General features: G+C 46.3%; 1 protein-coding gene across 2 annotated transcripts in view; it reads left to right on the forward strand.

Moving 5' to 3' along the window:
• The first annotated feature begins 3556 nt into the window (after nt 1-3556).
• Nucleotides 3557-25194, forward strand: part of LOC147012589 (uncharacterized) — a 70726-nt gene continuing 49088 nt past the window's right edge. Inside the window, exons 1-2 of one of the 2 annotated variants that reach the window (XM_085853595.1) lie at nt 3557-3682; nt 22404-24531. In XM_085853595.1, the coding sequence (XP_085709721.1) occupies nt 3667-3682; nt 22404-24531 (2144 nt within the window). In that variant the 5' untranslated portion in view covers nt 3557-3666. Of the gene's footprint in view, nt 3683-3969; nt 4145-22403; nt 24532-25194 lie in introns of those variants that run through there. The other variant, XM_085853594.1, reaches the window with a different exon arrangement.

The raw sequence follows: 25194 nt of genomic DNA on the forward strand, positions 1-25194 counted from the left end.
AGCTCAGCTCTGCCATTCAGCCTGGCCCTGCAACTCTGGTCAATGGAATCCAGTGTCCCTTGAGAGACAAAATTCTTCTTTGCCCTGCGGTGAGTTCCAAGACATCTACTGGCAACATCAAGGTCGGAGGTCTTGAAGGCACTCCACAATTTTTCAGGACCTCCCAAAAGCACCCAGACTCTTCAAATATCCACTCAGCTTGTTCGCAAACTCCACAGCTTCCCTCTCATCCTTGAGCTTGCCAACATCTAGCCGAGGCTGGGATGATACCATTCTCCTGGATTTAAGGTGCAACTTCAGAGTTGCTACAACAAGCCGGTGGTCAGTATTGAGGAACTGAGCACTCCGGTAGACCCTGCAGTTCTAGATCATCCAATAGCAACCATCAACGAGAACATGGTCAATCTCCTTCGTCACACCACCAGCATTGGAATACCAAGTCCAGCGATGAGCTTGTGGTCGATGAAACCATGAACTCGCCACCCTAAGTCCATGACTTCTTGCAAAGTCAAGGACCTTAGTGCTATTCTGGTTCATAGTTCCAGACCCATGGGGATCAACACATGTCTCATAACCATCCCTATCAGTTCCAGTTGATGCATTGAAATCCCCAAAGACTAGAAGTGTATCTCGTCTGGGGCACTGATCAACCACAGACTCAAGCGTGGCGTAGAATGTATCCTTCACAGTGAGGTCACTCACCTCAGTCGGAGCATGAAGCCTCTGGTATGGTTCAAGATTACGTTGGTATCGCGATTGAAGACGCGTGACCCGAGGCTTGTGCTGAGCCAGCCGGCATTATAAACCTCAGAGACGGTGGTGGTGAGGGTGGCGCCAAGGATCGGGTGAGAATCCCGCCACCCCGCATCCGCAACAATATATATTGTTACGGTTGTGGAAATTCGCAAACCACCATTCAGGTTCCATAGGTGAGATATCTCTTCAGTACATGTGTAGTTAGCCCCAAACCCGTTGTTTAGAGGGAATAAATGTGATTCACTCGGGCTGCGACGCTTTGAGTCAGTCGTTTTTCTTTAACTTTAACTTAAGTTAGTTAGCTTAAGTACACGAGGTCACTCGCCTCAGTCGGAGCATCACTCGCCTCAGTCAGACACCTAAGGAGTGACGAATCCTTAGTCTCATAATACGCTCGTTGACCGGTATTACCTCAATTATCATTGGAGTCAGCTTATTGGACACAGCTACAGCAACTCCTTGGGTATGGTAACCATCAGAGCGACCACACCAACAGTAGGTGTAACCACCCACTATGATCTCACCGCAATCTAGTCTCTGAACCTCAGAGAGTGCTGCAACACTGATGTCCAAACGCTTGAGCTCAAATGATAACAGTGACAGGTGATCATCCTCTCTTAGGGATAGGACATTCCAGGCACCCACCCGAAGGGACCGCCTCAGGTTAACCCAAGGAGACCGTCGTCTGGTGGACGACACCTCAGCACTACTTCGACACACTCTCCCGCAATGTGACCCAGGGATGTTACCCCCTGGTTTCCATGGGATTCCGTTTTCCATGGCTGGGTCCATGGGATTCCAAATCTGGATGTAAACGATCCAGAACTGTAGTCTGTGAATCAAGCAAACACACCAGTCTGTGAATTATCGTATGGATGTACAGTTCAACCAGATGGAGCATGAGAACGGTTTTGGGGGTGTGTTTTTGCCTATACACCGCCCAAATAAAGGTACATGTTACATGCTTGGAACGAGATCGCCCGTCGGGTGGGTACTCTGCTAGTTATTGTAATACTAGTAAAGGTGCCCGTCTTCGATGGGCGTCACTGGCAACATTTGGTAAAAGACAGATAGCATGAATGTATCTTAAACAATATATTATATCATTTTTATCCATTGATTATTATCATTCAGGTTTTCCCCTTCGACTGTCCCGCAGTAGCTCCACTTCGATGACATTACCACGTAGTTTAGTGACTACACAACGTGTACCATTCGTGAGTTCCGGAGGATCCATAGAGCGCATTAAAATTACAGGTCACCCTACTTTAAAGTGATCGAAAAGGCTGGATCAGTTTCGTCTACATATTCATATCTTGTAGATTTTAGCTGGCCGGATCAGTTTCGTCTACATATTCATATCTTGTAGATTTTAGCTGGCCGGATCAGTTTCGTCTACATATTCATATGTTCTAGAATTTAGCTGATTGTGAAACTGTTAACAGCATGTCGATCGGATGGTTCTGTGATTTTCTACGGTAGTAAACAGAAGTACGACTTAAGCCTGTACACCACTATGCGGAGACCCGAGATTTTTATGTGCACGTGCTCAATCCCGCACCCACCCGGAAAAGACCCAAGTACACTGTCAGTACTCACCTCCACACTAAAACGATGATCATGATTTTGTGTTTAACCGTAACTGACCGGGCGATACTTTGTTGGCAGTTGGTCCGGCTGGGCGGCGGGTATCGGTCGATGAAAATTTCAAAACGGCAACCATGTATAAAAAAAGCAAAGAAATACTTTGTACTTCGTCAGAAAGTCATGGTTTTGTGAAGAAACTACGGCACATGGAAAGTGAAAATTTGTCAGATATGAACTCAACTGTTTTCTCCCCAAATGGAGCGTGATTCTATGAGCCGAACACATCTTAGTGGTCCTCTAAAAAATGGGAAACATTTTTATTTCTTTTTTGTGCAATAATTCCTCCCATGTTGCAAATGGAGTTTGTTTAACTGTTTAACTACCATAATCATCAAAACGAATTTTGAGGGGCCTCTTAAGGAAGACAATAATATCATTACTATATTTGTCAAAGCTCATTTCATTTCATGCAGTAACAAAAATCTGATGGTGGAACAAAAAAAGGGGCATGCCAAAATATATATATATATATATATATATATATATATATATATATATATATATATATATATATATATATATATATATATATATATATATATATATATATATATATATATATATATATATATATAAAAACACCAAAAAAAAATATATTTTTTTGCATTTTCTTCTTTGGATGTTGTGTTGATAAATTGTTGTGGTGTTGATGTCGTGTAGGCATGATGGGCTGAATGTCCTCCACCTGCGTCTGATTTCCTTGTAAACAAATCTCGTATAAAGCAGCAAAAACCATGTCCTGTGCTAACTTCCCGCATTTTTTTTATTGGAATGTCACGTGATTGTGAACTGCTTTCATTTATGATTATTATATGGGAAGGTGCACAAGCTCCACCACAGAAATCGGTTCCATTTTTAACTTGGCAGGTAAAAAACATCTGGTCACATTCACCCACATTCCGGGCACGGTGGGTGGGGGAGTGAAAGGTGTGGTCTCGCTGAACTTGCGAGGAGGGCGTCACTAACCCGGATGGTAACGTGGAGGAGGCGTGGCGTCCCGAGCGGAAGTGAAACCTGACATTGGAACACCTTTCGGTGAGTGTCTCGGGAAAATGTTTCCGATACCGGATGGATATATATATATATATACATTAAACAGCAACCGCAGGTTACGGCTTTGAACTAACTGGTAATATTGGTTATCCATTTAAAGTTAACGGAACTTATCATGGAGGGAGTGCCGGTGAGATGGAAAAAGCATCAGCTGAGCTAACAGCTACACGGTGATACACTCATCGTGATCCCGCTTCGTACTTCTCCGCCATGGCTGATATGAAAGGTAGGGTGAAGCTCCTTAAATTATCCCGTGACTGGCTTCAGTTTTCTGATAATTTATATATCGTAATTCGCTGCAAAATACAAGAGAATAGAAAAACACGTAAAAATGAAGCGTACCTCGTTGCAAACCACAAATATGAACCTCATCCGGGTATATTACAAATGAATCTTTGTGTTTTTTTTTTTTTTTCCACACAGTTCGCAAAAAATAAAAAATAAAAAAAAGGAATTTTTAACGTTGGACAACTTGCATCGATCGTGTTTCACTTTCCCCACAGTCAATGCGCATTAACAACGTTCAACCACAGCGGAGACATTTTCAGTTGGAGGGAAATGTCTGCGATCATGTCGGGACGTCGTTGAGCGCAAAAGAACGAAATCGTGAATTAATTAATTAATTCCAGCCTCTTGCTTGCTCTTTGCGTCGCGCCAGTCATGGCCTACTCTTTCCAAGGTTCGCAAGGTAATTGTGAGCACAGACAGGGACGGCCGCCGGTTTTTCCGAGAAGAAATGGCGTTTTTGTGGTGTGGTGTAGTTTTTGAACACGACGGCCCTGTCGGATTGGTTTGTCTCATTGCCGTGTGCTGTTAACCACACTAGTCGAGCCTGAGGCCTACACAGCACAGAAAATCGTAATTTCTTTTTTGTCGATGAAGCTTTGTCGCCGTGGTTCGGATTTCATTAAAATCCTGTTTTTACCTTTTATTTTGTAATGGACGTCAAACTGGCCCGAAATGCTGTCATTGTTGTGTGTGTACTGTTTGTTCGAGTATCTCCGACGAAAAAAATACAATATATATATATATATATATATATATATATATATATATATATATATATATATATATATATATATATATATATATATCGTAGTTTAATAATCTCTTCCTACACGAATATGATCGTCTGCCATTGTTATATAAATTATTATTACTCGAAGCACCCTCTCCCTCTGGGAGCCGTCAAGGGGGTCAAGTTGTTATATTTATGCCTATTTTACTCCAAGGGGTGCCAGGATTGCACACCCAAAAAGTGGTTGCGATCGGTTCAGCCGTTTTTGCGCTACCTGGGAACGGACAGACGGACAGACATTTGGTGGGAGGGAGTAATGGCAAACGACGCTGTCATTGGTGGAATGAGCCAAGACGAGAGAACGGGGTCAAGGGGGAAAAAAATCGATGAAGACCGTCTTGGTCTTTCTTTTATTGAGAGTTACCGAAACACCTACTTGTTCGCCCAAAACAAATAGGTGTTTGTCCCCCCGGGGTTAGGGGTGGGGGACTAATAGAGTCGTGGCCAAAACTACTATCACCCTTGCACTTTTTTTTTTTCTTTCAAATAAGTCACAATTTTCTCGAAAAATAAGTTGAAATTGACAAACGTATTTTGTCTCCACAATTGTTTATTTCACTGTTAATGTTACAAAACCTTTGTTTATGATTCAGAACATAACAAATCCTTTTAAATCATAAAGAAAAATAAATGGCATTGGCAAAATTATTGTCACCCGAGATTTAATATTTGGTATCATGGCCTTTGGACAAAATAACTGTAGTGAAGCACTTCCGATAGCCATGAATGAGCTTCCTACACGTCTCTACTGGTAGTTTGTCCCACTCTTCTTGTACAAACTGCTCCAGTTCTCCCAGATTTGAAGGGGGCCTTCTCCCAACTGCTGTTTTCAGATCTCCCCACAGGTGTGCAATGGGATTTAGATCTGGACTCATTGCTGGCCACTTCAGAACAGTCTGGCATTTTGTCTTGAACCATTCCTGGGAGCTTTTTGAAGTGTGTTCGGGGGTCATTGTCCTGCTGCAAGACCCATGACCTTCGATGGAGACCCAGCTTTCTGAGACTGGGTTGAACATTGTGCTCCAAAATACCTCCTTGGTAATCTCCTGATTTCATGATGCCATGCACACATTCAAGGCACCATGTGCCAGAGGCAGCACAGCAACCCTAAAACATCACTAAACCTCCTCCGTGTTTGACTGTAGGGATGGTGTTCTTTTCTTTGAAGGCTTCATTTTGTTTTTGGTAAACATAGAGATGATGTGCTTCACCAAAAAACTCTAATTTGGTCTCATCTGTCCACAGGACATTCTCCCAGAAGGATTTTGGCTTGATCATGTGTTTTGGCAAACTCCAGTCGGGTGTGTGTGTGTGTGTGTATATATATATATATATATATATATATATATATATATATATATATATATATATATATATATATATATATATATATATATATATATATATATATATATATATATTTCTGTCTGTCTCTCTTTCTGTCTGTCTCTCTGTCTCCTGGATCTCCTACCATCGAAACCCCTTTCATTGAGTTGGCGATGGATGGTGCAAGTTGAAACTGTCGTACCTTGTGTCTGAAGGTCAGCTTGAATCTGTTTGGCAATTGATCGAGGTGCTTTCTCCACCATTCGAACAATCCTTCGTTGTAATCTTCGATCAAGTTTTCTCTTGCGGCCACGTCCAGGGAGGTTGGCTACAGTGCCATGGGCCTTAAACTTTCTGATAACATTGCGTATGGTGGACAGAGAAACATCAAGGTCTCTGGAGATGGACTTGTAGCCTTAAGATTGTCCATGCTTAGCTACTATCTTGTGTCTGACCTCCTCAGACAATTCTCTGGGTTTTTTTCCTCCATGTTCATTGTGGTGCACACAGTGACACAAACACAGCAGAATGACTCCTTTTATCAAATCAAACTGGTTGAATGAGTGTTTTTTTTTTAATTGCAGGCACCTACAACTCACCATCAACTTCCAAAAGGTGTAGTCTAGATGCCAAACAGCCATTTCAGGGCAAAGCGTGCTTTAGCGTCATTATGAAGTTTTTTTTAATTATTTTTTTTATTTTTTTTTGGTTGTTTCATCATCTTTGAGCTATCCTGAATCAGAATCAGCTGGGTCCCAGGCTCGCACGCTTGAGGAATTTTTTTTACATGCGAAAAACAAAATAGCCACCACCGACTTTCGATAAATTCTGTTTTGGGCTATGCTATATCTTCACTTCAAATGCACTTACACACACAATTTTGGTGTCTACTACTATGTTTCATGCGACAGACAAGGTAAACGTTGATGATTCTCTCAAGATTGAACGACAACAGATGGCGGAATTTGAATCTGGATGGCCAACAAGCTTCAACAAGACACGAACCAAGAAAGTGACTCTGATGACTTTGACCAAAAAGAGCATCAAGCTGGATGGAAGGCCAGTATATGATACCGAATTGATCTACACCCGAGTCATATGTCTCCAACAATACAGGGATATTGATATCGAGGATGTCCTCTCGTATGAACTGTCCTCTGTCCCAGCCTCCTTGTTTGATGAGCGCGGTGCGATGCGGGCTCAGTCGAAAACAATCCTGAAGACGAAACTCCAAGTTGAGTAATAAAGTCGAATCCAAGGTGTTCCAGATGCTGTCATCATAGATCGATGCGCCATGTTATGGACTGTACATTGGCCCACAAATGGTACAGTTGAGGATTATGTGATCAACTTCATGTGAACCATCAAATACCACCTGCAGTGTTGTGATATACCTGATTTTCGACAGGTACAGAAAAATCAGCACGAAACTAGAGGGGGAGCACTCGGTAGAGTGCAAAACCTCCGCCGCCAATACTGCTAGGTCACTCAAGTGAACCTGATATCCTATTCATTCAATTTGACGTAAACAGTGCTCACAGAATTATAGTTTGCAACTTTCCCTTTTACTTTTAACTTTTACATCCTCAATTCATTCGTCATAACTAGATTGCTTGAGACAGAAATTGATTTTACGTGGGTATATCCACCTGAAGTTCCAAAATCAGCTGCAATTATAATTTTGGCATGTTTTTTTTGTTGGAAATAACTTATAACATGTAGAAATGCAAAAAAAAAATCAAATATTTTTTCAAAATGGCCGCCATAGCGGCCATATTGGATTTTGGACCAAGTCCAAAATCTAATGGCATGAACCTTGGACCATACCTAATCCCCCCACCAAGTTTCGTCGAAATCTGGTGAGGAGTTTTTCCGTAATACTGTTCACAAACAAACATAAAGGGGTGAAAACAGTAACCTCCGATCTTCGATGGCGGAGGTTAACAAATGACGAGATCCAGTCGCGCAGGTCATGATTCAAGTCGAAAACATCAACTCAACTCGCACAACATATCCAGCGCAAAAAGTGGTCCTAAATGTAGCCGACAACAAAGTACAACTGATCAATTTGATCTGTCAGTATCTGATGACCCACATTGTGGACAACCAGACCAAATTGGTGATCACCGGAAAAGATCCTACACCAGTACAAGTATGGAACAATTCCACTCTCCAGAGACAAGATCTGAAAACACACCATGAAGAAGCAGATGTCATCGTCATCCATCACTTAGAATTGTGTCAGGTGTCTGGTGACACACATCAAAGTGGTCTGCGACAATACAGATGTCTTTGTCCTGTTGATTCATTTCTACCTCAAGGAAAAGATGACTGGATGTCAGCATGAAGAGTCCATGTGCTGGGAGGGCGAAGGTAAACATTCGCCAAACAGCACTGAAACACAAAAGCATCGCCAAATATCTGTCTGCTGGATGCGATACTGTGTCGTATTTGTTTGGCATTGGAAAGGCCACAGCGCTGAAGGTACTAATGGGCGGACATCATCCCATCTTACTTGGTCAGCTGGAAGCAGACGAGGAAAAGATGATATCTGAGGCAACTACTTTCATTGCTGCCTGTTATGGTTCCAAAGTCGAAGGTGATATTGTTACGAATCTGGAAGCCATAAGCACTCAACATACAGGTCCTATAGAACAGTTATATCGGTAAGTATGTGTTTCTAGTTAGGGTCCCGTCCCTTGTTTAATGGGTAATTAAAGGTACATGCGCTGAGTTATTTTTATAGATAGGATTTTTACACTTCTAACAACGATAACAATGCCATCTTCACTTCCATCCTGACGCCATAACGCTCACAGCATTCTTCACGCGCTCGCCAGCAAGCCCGCGCATGGGCAGAGCCGACCATAGGCATGGCGTCCCTTTAGCCAATCGGCAAGGAGCAGGCGTCTCACCCACCCCGTTTCCGACTCCACACGATTGCCATTAAGCACGCGGCCAGAGGTGATTAGGTGGGCAGAGCCACAAACGCCTTCGCTCGGGACTCCGCCCAGAAGGGTGGGAGTTGCCCTGCCTACCATGCGTCTGTCCAATGGAGGGCGGCCAGGGAATCGCGCGATGGCTCCGGCCAATCAAGAGGCGAGTGGTGAGAAAAAGAAGCCCCTCCCTGCTGGAGAGGAAGGTTGGTGATTTTGGACGAACGGAACAGATTAATCTCGTCCTGTCACTGGAGTCTGGTTCTCCGTCAACTCGAGCGTGTGGTCTGCTTGAGTGAGGAACACATCGCTCGACGCTTCTGGTCTCGTGTCATCACTGGTGCTGGCCTGGTCGCATCGCAACGCGGCTGGTCTCATCCTGGTTCGCTCGTCTCGTCGAAGACCGCACGAGGCGGGAAGGTCCCTTTCGTTTCTTTTGGGTGTGCGTCTGTCTGTGGGCCCTGTCTATAAGTAGGAATTGTTTAAGTGCTCTTTGCTGTACATACTTGCATTTCTATTAGTCGTGATAACTCTGCCCTTACGTGCTTCCCTCCTTCCCCACCTACTGCTAATAAATACCCCATTTATTGAACGTTTCAGCTCGTTTCTGATCCTTCATTGGTTTAGCAAGGTGCGTGTTGGAGAATTAAAGAAGGCCGTTGTTGCCGTAGTGGTGTGCATTTGGGACCGACAGGACCTCGGTGACCATCCGCTCGGGCCACGCACGGGTCGAGCACGGAAACGACTCGTCCTGTTTGAGGTCCGTTGAGGATGTGAATACTCGGTAGCTCGCCACGTGGGTCTCTAGGTATTTTGAAGTTTGGCAAATAACCCTGTCCCACGTGGTGGAATTATTGCGGATTAACGGTCCTGTAAGGGACCCGTACCCTCGGAGTTTTCCGAACGGTGCGATCTAGATTCCGGGTGTTAGGTAGAGTCGACCCTACTGCTCCACCTTGCGGTCGTGCTCGCAACCGACGCCCGGCCCCACAACAAATTGGTGTCAGTTGTGGAGATAAGAACCCCTCCGCGCGCATTAACAAAATTTACAGGTTCAAATCGACAACAAATTGGTAGTCAGGAGTGCGATTCGGCCCCTCGGCCTCCGTATAGAAATTCACGGGATTCGGATCAGGGGTGGGGAGCAAACACCCCCGTTCTCCCAAATTGTGAGCGATATTAAATTTTGTTTCTAACACGCAACATGTCTCACCAAGACAGGCTGAAACAGGTGGGTTTAGAGGTAGATGTAGCATCAGACAAACCCATGGTCCAGGACACCACCGCCATGCAGGTTGACCACCCCCCACAACCGGACCCAGACGTTGTAATGGGCGCGTCAGCGCAAGAGCGCCCCCTCCGTAAAATTTCCCCCTGGGTCCCCAGTGGGTCAGTGACCGATCGTGGTGGATCGGCTTCGCGGGAGCCATCGGGCATCGAACAATGAATACTGATGATGCAACGGATGGATGCTGAAATGAAGACGATTGCGCGAGCGATGGAAAACAAAATGGACGCAAATGCGCAGGCACTGAGGGGCGATATGCAAACGCAGCGGGGGGATGCAAAGCATGGGGTTGAATCTCCAGGCAGGGCAAAAGGCAATAAGGGCGATCGCATGTGGCGAAATGCGGACCGCGGGCGAGAAAATGGTGGCACCACGTGGTGGAGCGACCGAACCGACGAGGGGAGTGTGGAGGTTTGTCAGCCCGCGATGGAGACGGGTAAGGTCGGGTTGACGAAATACACCACCACAATTGATTTGCGAGACGTGTAGGGTGAGACACGAGGGGACGACAGAAAAATTAAAAGAGGTGACGGAGATGGAGAAATTAACAGAGACAAAAGGGATGATGGAAAAATTAGTAGAGACATGAGAGGAGTCAGAAATAATGAGGGAGACGCAGGAAGCAAAAGAGGGGAACAAATTAAATAAAGTAAAAGACGAGCACACACACATATAATAAGGAGGGGACAATGGGGTCGAGCATGCGGAGTGTTTCGTGACCCGGTGCGAGCAGCAGGATAGACTCTTTAGGGAACAGAGGGAGGAAATACGCTCTCCCGAAGCAGATCGCGACGACGTGAGTCCGGTAGGGCCGAACGAGGTTGAGCGGATGAGTGCTGTGAACGGGTACACACGGAGCTTGGGGGATATGGAAACCCCGGGATTGCTTGTGGTAGCACGAATCCCTGAAGTGATTGTCCCGGAGTGTGTGAGTGTGCCAGAAGGTTACTATGGTGTGAGTAACATGGCGTGCGTGAGTTCGTGCATGGAAATGGTACATGGATCATTCCAGACGGGAGACACGAATGGCGAGCCTGGTGGGCCGCACAAAGTTGTTTGGGTGACCGCGCCGGCTCTGTCGTACGCTGCGGGCGAGGTCCGTTCCGTGTTTTGTGAACGGCCCAAGCGCGCACGTTTGCGCGATCGGAAGCCGGCGCCGGAACGTCTCGTGCGTGATACAAAACCGCCACGTGCACGGTTAAAAGGAATGTTGTTTGAATTCTGCAAACAGAGGTCCACATGCGAGTGACGGGCCCCACGTGCTGCATGTCGCGTGTTCTGTTTTCGGAACGTACGGAGCGGGTTCCCGGGACGATACACTCGGGCTGGCCTGCACGGCAAGCCATGCAGGTTCGGTGTACGAGTGACGTCATCGGCCCGGACCTCGCGGCACGAGCTTCGGGTTATCAGCGCACGTTGTCGCGCGTGGGGAATTCCCCAAAAGCGAGCGCTCGGTGTGATTGGCAGGGTGACGTCATGGCTGCACGTATCACCCGATGGAAGGGACGAACGGGCGTATCGTAAACCACCGCCATGGCGGTGCAAGGAAAAAAAAAAGCCTCGCTCCAAGTACACAGCCCTGTGTTTGGGAAAAGGAAGCAATAGTTAGTGGGATGGGTTTAGCTTAGATAGACCGGCCTCATGGGGGCATGGGCTGTCCTCCATGGGGCCCGTGGACTAGTTAGTGGGAATTTAGTTTAGATTTAGAATGGGAAATTGATTTTGGGAGACATGGACAGACATGGAATGTGTAGTGGGGACGTAGCTTAGCTACGTAGATTAAATGGAACGTGCATTAGAGTAAGGGACGACGAGGGAGTACGAGTTGGTAAGGGGAATTTAGCTCGCAGAGTGTGAGTGTTGAAATGAACCAGGCGTAGTGGCGTGTGCCTGTAATCCGGCTACTCGGAGGCTTGGGTTGGAGGATCGCTTGAGGATGGGAGCTCTGCTCTGCGCTGGGCCGTGCTATGAGAGGGTGTAGGGCAGCCCGGAATCATGGCGAAACCCAATCCTTATCCCTGTGTCGTAAGAGGCGACCAGGGTTGCGTCAGGACGGGCATCCGGCGTAAAACCTATGCCAAATCCATATGCGGATCATAATGGATGATCCGCTGCGGCGACCCCTAACGGGAGCAGCCGAAGGAAGAAGAAGAAGAAGAGTGTGAGTGTTGGAATGATTTGAAAATGGAAAATGTGTGATGAATGAGTATGGGTCAGTGGGCCCGAGTGTGAGAGTGGAGTGAATGGGGAATGCATGGTGCGAATGAATGAGTGGGGGGAGGAGTGAAACCCACTCAAGTGACCCCAGGCTCAGTGTAATAATAGTTAGTGGGTTAGTCAAATTTACCAAAAGGAGGTCGTTTTGTTGTTGGTGTGGGAAGAAGGCACGAACGAAACCCATTTGGAGGGGTGCAGGATTCCATGGACCAGCTTGGAACGTGGCTGTTGAAAGGTGAGTTTCGAGTTGTGGGCACCCCGGGCACGGAGAAGTCGGCCAGAGTAGGTCAAGGGACCGGGATAGTGTAGTGTGCACGGGCGACCCGCAGAACGGGACCCGTAGCGCCAAAATGCCACGTGCGCATCGGAGGGGGGGGGCAATGCTGGGAAGGGCAACCCCCCGCGTTCATAGGGAGCAGGTAGGCTCAGAGACAGCCTCAGGTCCTGGCGGTGCCATAGTTAGAGTTCGGCAGATGGGAATCCCTGCCAAGTGAGCCACGCTGCCCAGCCACGAAATTGTGCAAGGGCACGAGAGAAAATTTGCGGGCAAGGCCCAAATTTATAATGGACACCAACACAGGTGATGGGAATCATGGTTTTTAGAACCGATAGTTTAAAGTGATGGTGTTTTGAAAAGCCCCGGGGATAGTTTAAAGTGTAATAAAGGATAAGGTAGATAGGAAATGTACCCCTTCGCACCATCCATCCCTTCGCTCTCAGTAGGCCGCTGGACCCACTGTGGGGAAGATAGCTGAAATCTGTGGAGGCTATTCTGAGGCTTCGTTGGGCCTCGAGACAGGACGCTAGCTTCTTCCTTATTCTTCTCCAAAAAGGATTTAAGGGGTTGGGAGAAGGCTCGGTTGACAGGATAGGTTAGCCGGACAAAGACAGAAAGGGGGTTAGGGACAAACAATTATTAAAAAAATAATGAAAAGGGGTCTAAATTTGTTTTCTTGTTGCAAATTAAGGGAGTGGGTATGGACAGAGACAGGCAAAGGCGATAGGTTGGGGGGAGACCGTAGGTTAGCTCCGAGCCATTTGCCAGAGTGCCTGCACCACCGCACTCCCTCCACAAACCTCACAGAGCGAGACCAGAGGCCGGCCAGCTTCACATGCCGGCCTGTGTTGTGCTACATCGCCTGGTCCGCATCGCCTTGCCTTGCCATGCCTGATTTGCCTGCCTTTGTCATAACCCCATGCCTGCTACCCTCTTTGCATTGCCACCGTGTCACCATCACCATGTGTGCCAGGACCATCTCTTTCAGTGTGTTTGCAAGGACTGCCCTGCAGGCAGCTTCACCATGGACTGCATTTGAGCAGCCTGCGCATCCATCATCTTGTGCTTTGTGTCCATCCATTCCCATTCATTTTGTGAGCCAGAGACTGCATTGAGCAGCCTGGCTACCTCTTCTTGCATGAAGGCCACTTCAAATGGCCTGTGGGATGGCGCATGGCCTGCCGTGTTAGGGTGAGTTGCCTCCAGCAGCTGGGGGTATGGAAAGGAAAAAAAAAAAGAAGATTCACTCAGACAACCAAGGGGGACCTTTTGAGCAGGCCCTGAGGATGACTGACCTTCAGCTGCTGTGCACTCACCCACACAAAACTGTTGACTTTGCTGTGCCTTCTTTCCCACAGATGACAGGTCCTGGGCCATGGTTAGTGTAAATAGATAAGTCAGGCTTGTGAATAATTAAAAAACCCACCTGTGTGTTTGTCGTAGCGCCGGCAATTGTAGTTAAGTTGTCTGTGTGAGTCAGTTAGTTACGCAGCGCATTAGGTTATTTATTTTTGGGACACGTATAAAGAAATGTCGCACTCAGGGATCCGAAGGTAGAACGTACTAGGCGAAAACTTACACATGCTGGTCACATGAAAATTTGACCACTCGGGATGAGTCTGTAAAAAGGGGAGGGGGTAGTGTTACGAATCTGGAAGCCATGAGCACTCAACATACAGGTCCTATAGAACAGTTATATTGGTAAGTGTATGTTTCTAGTTAGGGTCCCGTCCCTTGTTTAATGGGTAATTAAAGGTACATGTGCTGTGAGTTATTTTTATAGATAGGATTTTTACACTTCTAACAACGCCATCTTCACTTCCATCCTAACGCCATAACGCTCGTGGCATTCTTCGCGTGCGCGCCAGCAAGCCCCGCATGGGCGGAGCCTACCATAGGCATGGCGTCCCTTTAGCCAATCGGCAAGGAGTGGGCGTCTCACCCACCCCGTTTCCAACTCCACACGATCGCCATTAAGCACGCGGCCAGAGGTGAGGAGGTGGGCGGAGCCATGAACGCCTCCGCTCGGGACTCCGCCCAGAAGGGTGGGAGTTGCCCTGCCTACCGTGCGTCTGTCCAATGGAGGGCAGCCATGGAATCGCGTGATGGTTCCGGCCAATCAAGAGGCAAGTGATGAGAAAAAGAAGCCCCTCCCTGCTGGAGAGGAAGGCTTGTGATTTTGGACGAACGGAGGAGTTAATCTCGTCCTGTCGCCGGCGTCTGCTCTAATCTCGTCCTGTCGCCGGCGTCTGCTCTAATCTCGTCCTGTCGCCGGCGTCTGCTCTAATCTCGTCCTGTCGCCGGCGTCTGCTCTAATCTCGTCCTGTCGCCGGCGTCTGCTCTAATCTCGTCCTGTCGCCGGCGTCTGCTCTAATCTCGTCCTGTCGCCGGCGTCTGCTCTAATCTCGTCCTGTCGCCGGCGTCTGCTCTCATCTTGTCCTGTCGCTGGAGTCTGGTTCTCCGTCAGCTCGAGCGCGTGGTCTGCTTGAGCGAGGAACGCATCGCTCGACGCTTCTGGTCTTGTGTCGTCGCTGGTCTCGTCCTGGTTCGCTCGTCTCGTCGAAGACCACACGGCGCGGGAAGGTCCCTTTCGTTTCTTTTGGGTGTGCGTCTGTCTGTGGGCCCTGTCTATAAGTAGGAATTGTTTAAGTGCTCTTTGCTGTACATGCTTGCATCTCTATTAGTCGTGATAACTCTGCCCTTACGTGCTTCCCTCCTTCCCCACCTACTGTTAATAAATACCCCATTTGTTGAATGTTTCAGCTCGTTTCTGTCCCTTCCTTCATTCGTTTAGCAAGGTGCGTGTTGGGGAATTAAAGAAGGCCGTTGTTGCCGTTGTGGTGTGCATATTGGACCGACGGGACTTGGTGACCATCCATGGACCCTATCTCGGGTCTAGCACGGAAACTACTCGTCCCGTTTGAGGTCCGTCGAGGGTGTGAATACTCCGTAGCTCGCCACATGGGTTTCCAAGTATTTTGAAGTTTGGCAAATAACCCTGTCCCACGTGGTGGAATTATTTATGATTCACGGTCCTGTAAGGGACCCGTACCCTCTGAGTTTTCTGAACGGTACGATCTAGATTCCGGGTGTTTGGTAGAGTCGACTCTACTGCTCCACCTTGCGGTCGTGCTCACAATCGATGCCCGGCCCTACAACAATATGTCCACACACCGGTATCAGTTGTGGAAGTCTAAGATGGCCAACTCCAAGATTACCTCTGCTCTAAAATTGAAGTCGTTGCCCCCATCACATAATGCCTTTATTCAACATGTACATCGCGCTCATCATCAAGTCATTCTATGGAAATCTGCCACTCAGTCAGACCCTCCGAATTTGGATCCCATCATGTATGATGGCAAGAAGGTGAGGACGGTGCGATATTGTGTCCAACCACACTTCCACCTGATGTGTCTGCTGCACTAGTCACCATTCTGCAGCTGATCAATTGTGGATGCTCCACCAGTCGGCCATGTTCCACCGGGAGGTGTGGTTGTGTGGCAGCACAGATGTCATGTTCGATGTTTTGCAGTTGTAATGCTGGATCAGACTGTTGTAACGAACAGAAAAGGGCAGTAGCTGCAAATCACGATGACAAAGATTGAACACAATGTAGAACATTGCATCCTTAACAAAGTTAATGTTTGTTTGCCTAAAAATAAAAGGTAATTTCAAAATCATATGCATGTACATACTTACTTTAAGACATAACCCAAAGTCATAGTCAACTATCCACATGTTTCTGGATATATTTGTGTAAAAATCGTATTCCAATATAATCATCAATTCATTGATCATTGCAAGTAAGTTACTACAGCTGTCATTGACTAATTGTATGTAGTATTAATATTTGAGGGTTCATCAAATTCAATTTCTTACTCGAAGTGATCAGTGGAACTGCAAAATAGCCATTTTTCATATTAAAATGGTGGCCATCTTGAAAATATGAGACAGGTCTTTTATATATACACCTTCAATTTTATCATTATCGATTTCTTGACCATGAAAACATATTAGTAGACAACAAAATTGTTTCCAAGTGCATTAGAAGTGAAGATATAGCCCAAAACAGAATTTATCGAGTCGGTGGCGGCCATTTTGTTTTTTGCCTCTAACAAAAATTCCTCAAGTGTGAGAGTCTGGCACCCGGCTGATTCTGATTCAGGATAGGTCAGAGATGATGAATCAACCAAAAAACTTCATAATGACGCCACAACATGCTTTTTCACATTTCCATTGGACGAGTGCCAATAATATTGTCTGGGTCATTTTAGAATTTCTGTGTTGAAATAAGCGAAGATTTTGTAATTTTTTTCCAGCTTTTTTTGTTTTGTTCCACTGCAAAGCAAATAAATACATCTGTGGATACCAAAAGATGTTTTTTTATTTCAACAATTTTCTGGAAGAAATGGTGCATTATTTGAAACAAGGACAAATGTGTCCAAGAGCAGCGTCCTAAAGGTTGTCGGCTAAAAAGAAAAAAAAAACAAACAAAAAAAAACAACAACTTCCGATATTTCGTCACGTGCCTTGATTAAGCCAATGGCGAGACCCTTCATAGTGTATTTACGTATTTACAAAATATCGTGTATTTACGAAATAAATAATGTATTTACGAAATTACGATATATTAAATGGAATAATCTTTAAATAGTAACGTGAACTTTTCGAAACTTTAAAGCAAATGTCCGAATATATTTAAAAGTTCATGATAGACGCTCTCAAAAGGCACCCTTATTGTGAGGATGTGTACAAGTGCTTAGTACTTGAGGAGATCCGGATCGTGTATATAAAGGTTTTGTCTTCGCAAGAAGAACAAGAAGAAGAAGAAGAAGAAGAAGAAGAAGAAGAAGAACAAGGCCGAGCTCTCTATGAGCAGCGTTCGCTACGCGAGACGCTGCTAAAAAGTGCAAGGGTGCCAATATTTTTGGCCACAACAGTAGGTGGACAGCCACTGTTGGTTCTTGAGAGTCACCATAACAAGATTGATTGATAATGTTATTTAGTGCCTTTCATAATATACTTTCTCTTAAAGAAAACACTTTGCATGCTAAACATTATGTAAGAAAATAAAGCAAAGTAAATAAAAAATATCTCATTATGAAAAACTGACATTGAACACACAGATCTGATCTCTGCTAGACAACATCTCTCAAGCTTGAGAAACCACGTGGTTGTTCATTGTTTTCACTTGATTGAGAGGAATGATCACGGTGTTTACATTCGAGGATGTTCAATGTGGAGGAATCCACACAGAAAACGAGACATAAGGCTGGTGATATTAGTCCGAGCAAGTTTGACGTGTCCAGAGTCATTGATTAAAATGTATTCATTGATGAATATGAAGTCCATGCAAATCTGTTATACAGTGCCTTCAGAAAGTATTCACACCCCTTGACTTTTTTCACATTTTGTTGTGTTGCCGTCTGAATTTAAAATGGATTAAATGAAAAAACAGCCTCATTTGAAATCATCAATTTGGTTTCAGACCAGGTCACTCCACCTTGGACATGCTGTACCTATTCACCCAATAATGGATGGAGGCCCTCAATGTCAAGCATGAGATCAGGGCTGGTTCTCTGGACATATCTCGTGCTTTTGATGCAGTCTGACATCCGACCTTACTCTCCAAACTCTTTGCCTTTGGCAGCCAAGGTCAAATCCACACATGGCTCACTGACTTCCTCCACTCTCGTAGCCATTGTGTGGCAATCATCGGAATATTTTCATCTCCTCTCACTGACGAGGCTTGAGTGCCCCCAAGAAGGTGTTGTGAGCCCAGTTTTATTCCTGATCTTCACAAATGATCTCTCTGACTCTCTGTAAAATCCTCTTTATGTATTTGCTGATGACTTTTTTGGATTCAGACCAGGTCACTCTACCCTGGACATGCCACTTCTGCTTTCCTAACAATGGATGGAGGTCCTCAATGCCACACACGAGATCAGAGCCATTTCCCTGCTCACCAAAGTCTTTTCTTATGGTATCCAAGGCAATATCCACTCATGGCTTGCAGACTTCCTCTCCTGTCTCAGTCAACACATGCCTCTAAATGGAATTCTCTCATCTCCTCTTCCTGTCCAGGCTGGAGTTCCTCAAGGCAGTGTTCTGGGCCCTGTTCTTTTTCTGGTTTTCATCAACGGTCTCTCCAACTCTGGAAAATACTCTTTATCTCTTTGCTGATGACTCCACCCTTTGCCGTACCATCTGTCATCCCCCAGAATGGCAAGCAGCAGCTTCTTCACTCTGTGCAGACCCAGAATAAAATCATCACACGCTGGTCACCCACTTGGAACATGGCTTTCAATCCTGACAAATCTCACACTCACTACGTCTCTCCGAAAGGACCGTCTGGAACCCCCCCCCCTCCCTCCCCCATCTACTTTCTCAACAATCCTCTTGAAGAAGTCCTTTCATTCAAGCTTCTGGGTATCACTATCTGCCATGATCTTTTTCCAAGCTGGCCTCCAAAGCCAGTCGCCAACTGGGCATCCTTCGTCATGCAAAGTCCTTCCTTGGCACACCTGAACTGCTGACCACATACAGAGCTTTCATCCCCAGTCTATGCCTGGTGTTGGCTTAATGGTTAGGGTGGTGCATGGGATCCTAGGATCCTGAGTTCAAATCCTCCTCAGCTGTTGAATTAATACCAGGTGGGGTTTACTCTGCCTGTTATTCTTCTGAGGTCGGCAAAATGAGTACCAGCTTGCTGGTATCCTGTGTAGGAGTGGCGACCCGTCCAGGATTGTGCCCAATAGCCTAGGAGACTGCTAAGGCAGCACCAACGTTCTGCACAGAGTATGGTCCCAATGGATGGATGGATCCACAGCCTGATGGAGTATTGCTTTCCCCTTATTGAAACTTTTTTCTTCTCATAATACCATTTGTAATGGCCTAGGGCATTGTTGGCAGTTCCAGAGACTGAGGCAAATGTAATGGAGACCAATTTGGGTCTTGTTCCTGAAAAAGTGCCAGGGCATCATCAATCATCTTGAATGCCTCAGCCATTTGCTTCGTCGTTAATCTTTTGGGAGGTAGAGGCTCAGCCACCTCCTCTGCAACCGCTTCATCTACAACATTTTGTTTCTCCAGTTGCATGAAGTCGTCATTGGAGAGCTCTTCTGAATGGGAGGGCAGCAACTAGTGTTCACATCATCAGACTCTATTTCCAGCTCAAGTGGCTTGCCCATTTCAAACAGACTTTTGGTCACCTTATCCACAGTCTTCTCAAACTCTCTAAAGTAATTCACAAATTCAGGGCAAAGCTTCCTCCACACTACGTTCATGTTGGCCTGCTTCACCTCATTCCATGACTCTCCAATATTTCTCACTGCATTGTACATGTTGTAACCCTTCCAAAACTCCCTAAGGGTTGAGCATCTTCCCCTTCTGTGGCCTTTATTGCCTGGGAAAAGGTCCTACAAATGAAGTAAGGCCTTGAATGAAGCACTTACCCCTGATCCATAGGTTGCAGTGAAGAAGTTGTGTTGGGCAGGGACATAATGTCGAAACTTAATGTCCAGATGAAAATCATTCAGAAAAGCTGGGTGGCCAGGAGAATTATCCAAGACTAGGGATATCTTGAAGGGCAGATTACTCTTGGCACAATGTAATTTAAGGCACAAAATGGTGCCAAAACCAGTCTTCAAAAGGGCCCAAGTCACTTCAAAGTCACCCAAGTCTTGGGATTGGACTTCCAAATAATAAGCGGAGAAGCCCTATGGTTCTCACAATGATAAACTAAGAGAGTTTAAGTTTAAAGTCCCAAGCAGCATTGCCACCAAGCAATAGGGTCAAATGGTCCTTTGCAGCTTTAAATCCAGGCATATTTGTCTCTTCCTTGGCGATGTAGGTTCGATGAGGCATCTTCTTCCAATACAGTCAAGTATCGTCCACATTGAACACCTGACCAGCACTTACCCCTATTCCTTAATAACAGCAGCTAAAGCCTAATGCCTCTGGAAATTCACTTGCTGTTTCAGCATCAGCACAAGCAGCTTCCCGCTTACTTTAATGCTTTGTAAATTGGTTCTCACTTTGAACCAATTGAACCATCCCGACGAGCCACAAATGGTTGAACAATATCACTAGCACTTTCACCTGGCTTGTTCTTTAAGTTTTCGTCGTACAGACCTTTAGCCTTTCCCTTGGTAAGCATAAGGTTGACGGGCACATCATGCTGATTTTGGTCTTCAAGCCACAAAATCAGTAATTTTTTTTCCATGTCAGCAAGAACACCACTCCTTTGTTTTGTTGTTATTGTTGACTTCTTTGGCACAGATCCCTTTATATGTTCTAAAAATTTCCTGCCTTATCTTTCATAATCGTTCCGATCGTTGACCGATTAAGGTATAACGAGCGACTGATTTGGGAGGGAGTTTCACCTTTATCAGAACGCTTCATTTTGTCCAGTTTCATCTTCAATGTCAAGGTTGTGTGTTTCTTCATTGCAGACATAACACTAGCAACACGTTTATCAGCCATGATTAGGCTTCGTTATAATGTCACTAAAATGATAAAATGGCAATGAATGCAAAAGTTTCTGTAAACAAAATGGCTCTGAACAGTACAGGGCAGTATACCGGATGCTGTGTAGACCACACGATGCTCAGACTCTGCATCTCGTGAAAGAAAGAGTCACACTACACCAAACCGACTAGTCCCGAGTTGCTCCCCCCACGATGTTTGGTGCCTAAGTGCAAGCAAACATTCATACCCAAGACATTTGAAAATAATGTATTGTGGGGATTCGTTCGTAAGTCCGGGTGTTCATAAGAGTGGGACCCACTGTATTGTGTTCTCCCTTATTGGTTGGTGCCCCAGCATCACATCCGGCTCTCTAAGATTCTGTGGAATCTGAAGCTCAACATTATTGGCATCTCCAGCGATGAGGTCGAATTGCAAGTCCTGTTGATATCACGTTACAGATATGTCGGTGGTTCCTCTGTTTTTTTTTTTACCACCTCTCCTCTGGCTGAGCTCCCTCTCTGCTCTCTCTCCCTCTCTCTGCTCTCTCTCTCTCTTTGTTCTCCAGCCCTTCCCAGCAACAATAGGACACTTGCGTTCTTCCAGTAACCCTTTCCTCGTTAAACTCCCCAAATCCAAACTTGCCAACCACCTCCACTGTATTGTTTCTCTTTCTCACATCTGTGGAACTGCCTTCCTTTCACTGCTAAATCATTTTATTCCTCCAGAGCTTCAAGCAAATGGTACACCACCATCTCATGTCACTCGATTAACCCTACCTTCCCCAACCAATTTACTTACAAGTTACCGTGTTTCCTCCTCCTCTCTGTTTCTCTCCTGTTTTGTTTTTTTTTCCCTGTTCATTCATTCCCCTTGTTTGATGTGTCAAATCGAAGCCCCATTGTCAGTACGTTACCTTTTTACCCTCTGCCACTTCAGTCTTGATATATGCTGAGATTTTGTTTCCAAATTTTTTTATAAAACTGATTGGCTTCACCCACATTTCCTATCACAGCTTGTCATATAGATCAATCCATTACCTATCTTGTATAATTTTGACCTCATTTAGATGCGTTACTCCAGATGTTGTGTTCCTGAGTGTCATTTCACTCTGGATCGGGTGATATGCACTGGCTTTTTGACTTTAGTTTTATCTCCATCTGATTTGTGTGTTTTATGTCGATTTACTAATGTCTGTGCATTTTGAAATACAAAGACTTTAATTATTACATTGTCATTGATTATTAGCAGCCTTGTATTTTGGGGCTTTTCACCAAAAGATTGCAACAACTTTATGTTTAATCTTCCTGGTGGTCCAATTATTTGTTATTATTAAAAAATGGGTGCGTGTTTCTGCAGGAGCATCAGGCACTTACCCCTCAGTAAACTCTCAAGAAAGTTATGTGAACAGCCAGCTTGGTTACCAGTCAGGAACCTACTCTGCATCTTCTGGTTCCCAATATACCTACCAGGCTGGTTTGGGGAACTACCAGAGCGGCACCACTGGCTATGGAACTGTTACACCCTCACAATCTACCTACCAAGGAACTGCTACATCATCTGCATACCAACCTGTAAATAATCAAGTTAGTTACCCAGGTGCAGCTACTCAATCTGCCTATCAAGGCACACAAAATGCTCAGTCTTCCTTTCCTGGTTCTGCTGCTCCCTCATTTCCTTATCAGCCAGGTGCTCAGTCGGGCTATCAGGCAGTAGCTCAGTCGGGCTATCAGACAGGAGCTCAGTCGGGCTATCAGGCAGGAGTTCAGTCTGTCTATCAGGCAGGAGCTCAGTCGGTCTATCAGGCAGGAGCTCAGTCGGGCTATCAGGCAGGAGCTCAGTCGGGCTATCAGGCAGGAGCTCAGTCGGGCTATCAGGCAGGAGCTCAGCCGAGCTACCAGGCAGGAGCTCAGGCAGGAGCTCAGGTGGGCTACCAGGCAGGAGCACAGCCGAGCTATCAGGCAGGAACTCAGGCGGGCTATCAAGCAGGAGCTCAGTCGGGCTATCAAGCAGGAGCTCAGTCGGGCTATCAAGCAGGAGCTCAGTCAGGCTATCAAGCAGGAGCTCAGTCGGGCTATCAAGCAGGAGCTCAGTCGGGCTATCAAGCAGGAGCTCAGTCGGGCTATCAAGCAGGAGCTCAATCAGGCTATCAAGCAGGAGCTCAGCCAGGCTATCAAACTCAGTCAAGCTATCAGACAGGTAGTCAGACAAGTGCTCAGTCGAGCTATCCAGTAGGCTATCAATCAGGTGCTCCACCAGGATACCAGGCAGGTACACAACCAGGATACCAGGTGGGAACTCAGCCTGAGTACCAGGCAGGCACTCAGTCAAGGGACCAGGGGGGCACTCAGTCAGGATACCAGGCTGGAGCTCCGTCAGGATACCAGGCCGGAGCTCCATCGGGCTACCAGGCAGGAGCTCAGTCGGGCTACCAGGCCGGAGCTCAGTCGGGCTACCAGGCCGGAGCACACTCGAGCTACCATGCCGGAACTCAGTCGAGCTACCATGCCGGAACTCAGTCGGGCTACCAGGCCGGAGCTCAGTCGGGCTACCAGACCGGAACTCAGTCAGGATACCAGGCCGGAGCTCAGTCAGGATACCAGGCCGGAGCTCAGTCTGGATACCAGGCCAGCACGCCATCAGGATACCAGACGAGCGCATCCTCAGGGTACCAGACAAGTGCACCCTCAGGTTATCGAACAAGCACTCAATCAGGGTACCAGGCAAGTTCTCAATCGGGGTATCAGGCAGGCACGCAGTCGGGGTACAAAACCTTGGGAGATCACTCAAGTTTCCAATCATCGGGTAATCAGGCTGGCAAACGAACATCGGGTAATCGGTCTGGCTACCAGGCATCGGGTAATCGGTCTGGCTACCAGTCATTGGGTAATCGGTCTGGCTACCAGGCATCAGGTGATCGATCTGGCTACCAAGCTTCAGGTGATCGATCTGGCTACCAAGCTTCAGGTGATCGGTCTGGCAACCAACCTTCAGGTGATCGGTCTGGCTACCAAGCTTCAGGTGATAGATCTAGCTACCAAACATCAAGTGAACGTTCTGGTTATCAAGCATCAGGAAATCGGTCTGGCTACCAAGCATCAGGTAATCGGTCTGGCTCCCAAGCATCCAGCAGTCAATCCAACCTTCCAGCGAAGCCCAACTCTGGTCATCAGTCTGGACGGAATCGGTCAAGCTACGCTTCTTTAGGCAGTCAGTCTAGCTTCCAGTCAAGTAAAAAATCTGGCTTGCACTCTGATTCCCGAAGTTCTGGAAGTCGGAATAGCCCACAAACACCCGCAGTGATTAGCTCCAACTATCGGAGTGGCTCAAAAGGCAATTCAGCCTCTCATTCAGATAGTAAGGACAACCAGCAAGGCTACAAGAGGGGACGTAGCAGAAGTGGACAAGGTAGAGGCCCTATTGAAGAAGAAGGAAGAGGGGGCCATCAAGTTGGCTACCCTGACCACAGGAATGCATCTTCCATGGGGTGAGTTCAACTACCAAGAGTTCCTCCTACTGTTGTTCTTCCAATTGCACCTGCTTCTCATTTTCCCAACCTGCACCTGTCTGCTGGATTTGCCAAATTGCCAGTAAATGACAACCAGAAACGTGCCTTTGAATGCCTAGAGATGGAAGCAGCAGCACCTGAGGTGTCTTGTTTGTTTCTCAATTTGACAGCCATGTGAGATTTAGGGGCCATTACAGGTTTTTTTCATGCTGACGGCTATCCAAGATCTCCATGCTCTTGTGAACCTCAAGCTGAACATTTGCTCCACGCTTATAGATACCACCAGGAAAATATTTCCTTCTGATAATCTTTGTCCTAATATTTAGGTAATATGTAATTGGTTGTTTTGACAAAAGGAAGCTGTTAAAACCACCTCTAGTGGTACAGCTTTGAGGCTGCCCTCCAACCTTTAACATTGAAGCTAGTTCTGATTTTCTGCAAACTGGTAAGCAACCTTTTATTTGTATTTCCAGTTGCAAATAGCTGTGATGAATAAGAGTTGTTAGACACAGCTGACATCGTGGAGTAGAAATGTGATGAGCATTGAGCTTGTTTTGTACACAAATGCAACCTCGGGGGGGGGGGGGACATTTTTGGTGTTGGAATGACTATATTAAAAAATGTGATTGTGTTGTTTGATGG

The sequence above is a fragment of the Eptatretus burgeri genome, chromosome 14 (assembly GCF_056783735.1).
Source record: "Eptatretus burgeri isolate ZD-2024b chromosome 14, Ebu_testis_v1, whole genome shotgun sequence".
Taxonomy (NCBI): Eukaryota; Metazoa; Chordata; class Myxini; order Myxiniformes; family Myxinidae; genus Eptatretus; species Eptatretus burgeri.